Source organism: Saccopteryx bilineata, chromosome 1 (genome assembly GCF_036850765.1).
Source record: "Saccopteryx bilineata isolate mSacBil1 chromosome 1, mSacBil1_pri_phased_curated, whole genome shotgun sequence".
NCBI lineage: Eukaryota > Metazoa > Chordata > Mammalia > Chiroptera > Emballonuridae > Saccopteryx > Saccopteryx bilineata.
The window spans coordinates 63271685-63279832 of record NC_089490.1 but is presented as its reverse complement, the minus strand read 5'-3'; the positions used below and the strand labels follow the sequence as shown (position 1 = coordinate 63279832).

Here is an 8148-nt window from a genome sequence, read left to right as displayed (position 1 = left end):
AAGCAGTCCTTCAGATCACAGCTTCCCTTTCAGGCACCACAGGAGAAATGGCAATTTCATAAGGCACTTCTAGAGTCTTGGACCTAGGTAATAACCCACCAGTCCTATGAATTTGAAGGGGGAAGAATGAACAAATAATACACAAGCTAGTCAATCCTTACCTGTTTCCCCCAAATCGTGATCCAAAACCCTGATTTGGTCAGTGAGGACACCTGCAACAGAGGTCTGGTTCATTGTACTAGTACCTGCTGTGAGAAAACAGGCAAAGGCAACTGGTTTTTGCTAATGAATCTCCTCATAGACTTTCAACCATCCATACCCCCACCAAGGACCACTGGACAACAGCCTTCCATGTCCTTTGGAGTGTTATACGTTGTTGTTTTTTTTTAATTATCTAAACACACACACACACACACACACACACACACACACACTGTCTAATCAAAATGTAACAGAAATTTACATGGTTTTATTTATACATTACTGGTAGTGAAAGCAAACTTTATACAAAAAGTTTTATACAAATTAAAAAAAAATCCTTGACAAGGCAAAGCCATTTATGTGTGTACATACAGACAAACCCAGATACACAAAAAGTATTTTACATCATCTTAAGTATACATATTTACAGATATATTTAAATTACTTTACAATTTATCAAAATGAGGCCATTAAAAAAGTAAATAAAAATATATGAAAACAAACTAAATAATGGTTGATTTTAAAATGCTACAAAACTAATTCTAAAAATCTAGAAAAGAAACTCATTTCTTTGAAATATCAAAACTAAGGTTTCAATATTATATTGTTGTTGTTTTTATCTTAACAAGTTCTAACCTGTTTTGAAATACTATCTTGACCAATAACAGATAAGCAAATAAGACTGATGCCTGGAACAAGCTGACTTGAGATTCAAGAGTCAGCAAGTAATAACAGATGTAGATTATCTGGTAATCAAATGGCATAAAACTGCCCTCTACCTCCCCATTTAAAACATGAGGAACTCCAAGCTTCTCTGTAGTATGCAGTATCAATTAAGATGCCAAGGAATTCAGCAACTTATCTGTAATGTAAGAAAATGCTAAAGTTATTATTCTATTTTTTTGATATGACTATTTCCTAACTCTTGGGTTTTTTTTAAGATTTTATTTATTCTGTTTTTAGACAGGAGAGAGAGAGAAAGCAGGGAGCAGGAAGCATCAACTCCCAGATGTGCCTTGACCAGGCAAGCCCAGGGATTCGAATTGGCGACCTCAGCGTTCCAGTTCAACACTTTATCCATTGCACCACTACAAGTCAGACTACTGTTGTTCTTTTATTTATTTATTTATTTATTTATGTATTTTAGAGAGCAGAAAGAAAGAGAGGGAGAGGAAGAGAAAGAGGGAGGGGGAGAGAGGGAGAGAGAGGGAGAGAGAGAGAGAGAGAGAGAGAGAGAAAGGGGGGAGGAGCAGGAAGCATCAACTCCCATATGTGCCTTGACCAGACCAGACAAGTGCAGGGTTTTGAACTGGCAACCTCAGCATTCCAGGCCGACTCTTTTTTTTTTTTTTTCTTTCTTTTCATTTTTCCGAAGCTGGAAACGGGGAGGCAGTCAGACAGACTCCCGCATGCGCCCGACCAGGATCCACCTGGCATGCCCACCATGGGGCGATGTTCTGCCCCTCTGGGGTGTCGCTCTGTTGCATCCAGAGCCATTCTAGTGCCTGAGGCAGAGGCCACAGAGCCATCCCCAGCGCCCAGGCCATCTTTGCTCCAATGGAGCCTCAGCTGTAGGAGGGGAAGAGAGAGACAGAGAGGAAGGAGATGGGGAGGGGTGGAGAAGCAGATGGGCGCTTCTCCTGTGTGCCCTAGCTGAGAATCGAACCTGGGACTCCTGCACGCCAGGCCGACGCTCTACTGCTGAGCCAACCGGCCAGGGCCCTAGGCCGACTCTTTATCCACTGAGCCAACACAGGTCAGGTCACACGTACTGTTGTTCTTTTAAATGAGTTCTATTGGCCATGGCCAGTTGGCTCAGTGTATAGAATGTTGGCCTGGAGTATAGTTGTCCCAGGTTCAATTCCTAGTCAGGGCACACATGAGAAGCGACCATCTGCTTTTCTTCCCTGATCTGAGCATCTGCCCCAGACAGGGGTTGCTGGGTGGATCCCAATCTGGGCACATGCAAGAGTCTGTCTCTGTTTCCCCTTCTCTCACTTAAAAAAAATAATAAAAGATAAATATGATAAAATAAAATGTGTTCTACTTAGATAATATTGATGTTAATGACTAGCTTTTTCAGTTTGGAAACTTTATCATCATACTCTAATTTTGAAAAGATTTAATGAGATTTGTCTTACTTGGAGGAAATATCAACTAAGAGACAAAGCAGGAATGAAATAACATTAATTCTGCTATCAAGCAGCAAATAAAATCTTAATTATCAAATCCAATAAAGATTTGTAATGACATTTGGGAATTTCAAACTAACAAGCATTACTTCCAGATATAAGTTAATTCTTCCATGAATGTACATTATCTTCACAAGAGAAGGAAAGTCATATTTTAAGATATCATACAAGTAAAGCAAAAAACTGTTTAATTTCTTTAAGGCAATAAAAAATTTAAAGCACAGTAAATCTGAAAACTAACCAGGTCATTGTTCCTTAAACAATTTTTAAAGGTTCTTTAAGCTTTTTCTTCAAATTCCCCATCATTAAATTCCACATTCTGAATTATATACATAGAATTTTAACTTCATAATAAACTCCTAAATATCTTCTGAGGATCTCATTAGCAAACTAGTTGCTTTGAGAAGATACTGAAATGAACCGTTTCTAAAGACAGTAATTTATATCAGGTCTAGAAACAGATTTATAACTCAAATATACTGAGAATCGTTCACACTGATGTCTATGGTCAAATGATTTCTTTCTTTTTTTTCTAGTGAGGAGAGATAGTAAATCAGACTCCTGCATGAGCCCCTACCGGGATCCACCCGGTAATCCCCATCTAGGGCTGATGCTCAAGTCAACTACGCTATTTTTAGTCCCTGAGGCTGATTCCCTCAGATCAACCAAGATATCCTCAGCTCCTGGAGCCACACTGAAACCAACTGATTCATCAGCTGTGGGAGGGGTACAAGGGGAGGAGGGGGAGAGGGTAGGGGAGAGAAGCAGATGGCCGCCTGCCCTGACCAGGAATCGAACTCAGGACGTCCATACACTGGGTCAACATTCTATCCACTGAGTCACCAGCCAGGGCCCAAATACAATTTCTATCCAAATTTAATTTAAAATTGGGTGTTTTGCATTTAAATAATTATAACTACAAATCAACTAAAAAATAGTAGTATGTTAAGTATCTTTCCCTGGCTGGGTAGCTCAGTTGGTGAGAGTGTTGTCCCAATATGCCGAGTTGTGGGTTCCATCCCGAGTCAGCGCACATACAAGAATAAACCGATGAATGCATAAATAAGGAAAACAACAAACTGATGTGTGTTTTCTTTTTCTCCCCCTTCCTCTCTAAATAAAAAAATGAGTATATAAAAAAAAATTAGTATGTTTAGTTTTTCTTATGTAAAGTCAAATATTTAAGCAGCTGGTTCAGGTTCTTACCGAGAAATCATGCTGACAAACACTGTTGCCTTAAGAAACCTGTACAAGAATGGCTTAAAAAAAACTGAGGACACATGTCTGTGAACATTATTACTAACTTATCATGGCAAATCATGTCATCTTTTCCAATGACAACGGGTTTTATGTTTAGGAATGTATGTTCTGTATTTTACATCATTTTAGCACTCCTAATTTAAAATGAAAAATTAAACACAATTTTTAATATGAAAAATATTAAATTATAATGACTGCACAGACTTCACTGACTGTGAAATAAACTGCTATTCAAGAATGTTTTATTTTTCATTTATAAAAAAAATATTTTATTAACCATCAGATGGATTCCCCCCCCCTTAGACTCCTCAGCAGTCAGAAGTTAGGGAGGAATGCCATGCTGATCTGAAATGCACTCCCGAGCACGTCCTGCGGAGCTGGTGGCCTCAGAAGCCTGTACAAGCCATCATCCTGCAAGCTGTGACTGAAACAGGAGATCAGCCGCGTGTCTCCAACCCACTACTCACATCTTCAATGACTAACGGGCCATTAGCTGCACAGTTACAATATCAAACATTTATTTTACCAGTCACCTGTAGTATAACCATTAACTACCTGTATTTTGACTTTTCAAAGAGCTTCAATAGCTGCTGGAATCTTTCTGAGACCTGAAAAGTTAAAATTAAGAGTTAATTATAAATATCTCAAAAAAGGTTTTTAAAAATCTGTAATAACTTCCCCAGCATCTCCACCAAAAAAAAACCCCCACAAAAAACAAACAAAAAAACCAAACAAACAAACAAAAAATCTGTAATAACTATTTTCAAAAAACATCTACAGGAAGTTACTGTCAATAATAAAGAGATGAAGTAATGCCGGGAAAATAAAGTATCTTCACACTACAGGCGATATAGCTAGTTTAACTTTTTTTTTTTTTTTTTTTTTCCTGAAGCTGGAAATAGGGAGAGACAGTCAGACAGACTCCCGCATGCGCTCAACCAGGATCCACCCGGCATGCCCACTAGGGGGCGATGCTCTGCCCACCAAGGGGCGATGCTCTGCCCATCCTGGGCGTCGCCATGTTGCGACCAGAGCCACTCTAGCGCCTGGGGCAGAGGCCACAGAGCCATCCCCAGTGCCCGGGCCATCTTTGCTCCAATGGAGCCTTGGCTGCGGGGGGCGGGGGGACAGAGAGGAAGGCGCGGCGGAGGGGTGGAGAAGCAAATGGGCGCTTCTCCTGTGTGCCCTGGCCGGGAATCGAACCCGGGTCCTCTGCACGCTAGGCCGATGCTCTACCGCTGAGCCAACCGGCCAGGGCTTAGTTTAACTTTTAATCTTAAACTTTCTTTTTTAATTGAATTTATTGGGGTGGCATTGGTTAATAAAATGGTACAGGTTTCAGGTGTACAATTCTACAATACATCATCTGTAGACTGTATTGTATGTTCATCCACCCCAATTCAAGTCTCAATACTAAAATTTCTTAAGCAAACATTACAATATTGTTTGAGATCAAGTGGTAAAACAGAAAAAAAGGATTATTTTTCCACAATCACCAAGTTTTCAACAGCCCTACATTAAAAGCTAAACTTTTAAAGAAGTTGGCTAATAAGTATCTACATATTTTAAACATAAATAAAAGTATGTAGAGTAGTAACACCTGTGAAACTACAGAAATGTAAAAATTGCGAAATTACCTGAGATGAATCTTTATTCAGCTTCGCAGCTACATAAGAAAATGTTTTCATTGATGGCCCGCTTTTCTGACACTCCAATAAAATTTCCCGGTCATCATTTCTAAAGGGGGAAAATGGTTCATTTTTGTAGACTAGAGCAGAAAGTTAACAAAAATTCCACTGCCTTAATGTCCACCAATAGGTGGTGACATTTTTATTAAAATCTATAGAAAAAAGAGAAAGTTTGTAGAGCAAAACATGAATGGTCACTCTAAGAAATAAGATTATGAATTTTTGCCTGACCAGGCAGTGGCGCACTGGATAGAGCTTTGGACCGGGATGCAGAGGACCCAGGCTCGAGACCCCGAGGTCGCCAGCTTAAGCGCGGGCTCATCTGGTTTGAGCAAAGCTCACCAGCTTGGACCCAAGGTCGCTGGCTTGAGCAAGGGGTTACTCGGTCTGCTGTAGCCCCACGGTCAAGGCACATGTGAGAAAGCAATCAATGAACAACTAAAGTACCACAATAAAAAACTGATGATTGATGCTCTTCATCTCTCTCCATTCCTGTCTGTCCCTATCTATCCCTCTCTCTGTCTCTGTAAAAAAAAAAAAAAAAAGATTATGAATTTTTTTTTCTTCTTTTCCAAGTTGAGAAGTGGAAAAAGATAGGCTCCCACATGCATCCTGACTAGGATCTACCTGGCAACCCCCGTCTGGGACCAATGCTTGCAACTGAGCTATTTTCAACGCCTGAGGCAGAGGCTCCATGGAACCATCCTCAGCACCCAGGGCCACATGCCAATCCATGGCTGCAGGAAGGAAAGAGAGATTGTGAGAGAAGGGAGAGGAGGAGCGGTAGAGAAACAGATGGTCACTTGTGCGCCCTGACTGGGAATCGATCCCGGGACTTCTGTACACCAGGCTGATGCTCTACTACTGAGCCAACCAGCCAGGGCCAACTATGGATGATTTTAATCTTTAAACTCCTATGTATTTCCAAAATTTTCTAAAACTAACATACTCATTTATTATTCTAATGACAAAAGTATAGATTTTTTAAATTTCTATCTTTAATGTATACAGTACCTAAAAAGTAGGGCCCAAACATGATGACTTAATAAGCAAAAGAACAAAAGTACCAGTCTACCTGAATCATTACCAGCTAGAAGCAGTGGTCATTGGGACTTGGACATGAGCTGCAAAGTATAGAATGGTGACAATTCCAGTGCCATGCGGACTTTTCCTGTGGGGAAATTTCCTGGACTCCTGCTCCCTGTGACAGCTCCTAACAGACTGAACTGTGGTTGGGTTGCATTTTTCAGGGATTTGGCATGGTGATGGGGCCAACTTGGACTTGGTGAACATGTTAAGGACACTACTCTTTTAGGGATTCTTGCTGTATTGGCCAAGAGTTTGCTTAAAGGCTTTTAATCACTGTAAAAAAATAGAGAACTGGATGAAGAAGATGGGGCACATATACACCATGGTATATTATTCAGCTAGGAGAAATGGTGACATCGGATCTCTTATAGAGGAATGGTGGAGTCTTGGTAGCATTGTGCGGGGTGAAATAAGCGAATCAGAAAAAAACAGGAACTGCAGGATTCCATACATTGGTGGGACATAAAAGTGAGACTAAGAGGCATGGACAGGAGTGTGGTGGCTATGGGGGTGGGGGGAGGGAAGGAGGGAGAGGGGAAGGGGGAGGGGTACAGAGAGAACTGGATGGAGGGTGGCTGAGGATGATCTCTCTTCGGGTGATGGGTATGCAACAGAACTAAATGACAAGATAACCTGGAAATGTTTTCTTTGAATGTATGTACCCTGATTTATTGATGTCACCCCATTAAAATAAAAATTTATTTATAAATTAAAAAAAAAAAAAGAACAAAAGTAAAATAGACTTCAAATCGTCCAATTTTCAAGTCTCTGCCTTTCCTAAATGGTCACAACCAATGTGTATTATTACAACCTCCGAGACTGTGCCATCTGTGAGTTACGTGAGATGAAGGCATAGATCAGGGGGCCCCAAACTACGGCCCATGGGCCACATGCAGCCCCCTGAAGCCATTTATCCGGCCCCGCCGCACTTCTGGAAGGGGCACCACTTTCACTGGTGGTCAGTGAGAGGAGCACATTGACCATCTCATTAGCCAAAAGCAGGCCCATAGTTCCCATTGAAATACTGGTCAGTTTGTTGATTTAAATTTACTTGTTCTTTATTTTAAATATTGTATTTGTTCCCGTTTTGTTTTTTTACTTTAAAATAAGATATGTGCAGTGTACACAGGTATTTGTTCATAGTTATTTTTATAGTCCGGCCCTCCAACAGTCTGAGGGACAGTGAGCTGGCCCCCTGTGTAAAAAGTTTGGGGACCCCTGGCATAGATGATTGTGGTATAAAACAACCTGATCACCCATTTCAACAAAAACCAGCTTCCCTCATTATGCACTTTAGTTAAGTCTGCAAATCATGAGCCTCTAGTCCAGTGGTTCACAGCTGTGGTTACCCTTATGTCTGAAATGGGGTCTTTAAATCTGCATTTCTTAAAAAGTTCACATGAAAGTCAAAAGTACAACCTATTCATGAAATTTTTTGAAACTCTTAAGTTAGGGCAAAACTCAAATTATAACCACTCACCCTTTTCACTCTATTTCACTCCCCTTCATTCCTCCTTTCTAAAATGCAATTATACCAGGTTTTTACAAAGAATTTTAATTATAAAAGTTAGAGAAAAAAAAACACCTGACCAGGTGGTGGTGCAATGGCTAAAGCACTGGCCTGGGACACTGAGGACTCAGGTTCAAAACCCCGAGGTCACTGGCTTGAGCATGGGATCAATCCTGCTTGAGTGCGGGGTCGCTGGCCTGAGCGTGGG

General features: G+C 40.7%; 1 protein-coding gene across 5 annotated transcripts in view; it reads right to left on the bottom strand.

Moving 5' to 3' along the window:
* Nucleotides 1-472: 472 nt before the first annotated feature.
* The window catches only part of CASP8AP2 (caspase 8 associated protein 2), a 46582-nt gene continuing 38906 nt past the window's right edge, over nt 473-8148 (bottom strand). For 4 of the 5 annotated variants that reach the window (XM_066254280.1, XM_066254278.1, XM_066254276.1 and 1 more), the window contains 2 exons: nt 5291-5390; nt 3999-4261 (listed from right to left, as the gene is read on the bottom strand). In XM_066254280.1, coding sequence (XP_066110377.1) covers nt 4205-4261; nt 5291-5390 — 157 coding nt within the window. In that variant the 3' untranslated portion in view covers nt 3999-4204. Of the gene's footprint in view, nt 1064-3998; nt 4262-5290; nt 5391-8148 lie in introns of those variants that run through there. The other variant, XM_066254277.1, reaches the window with a different exon arrangement.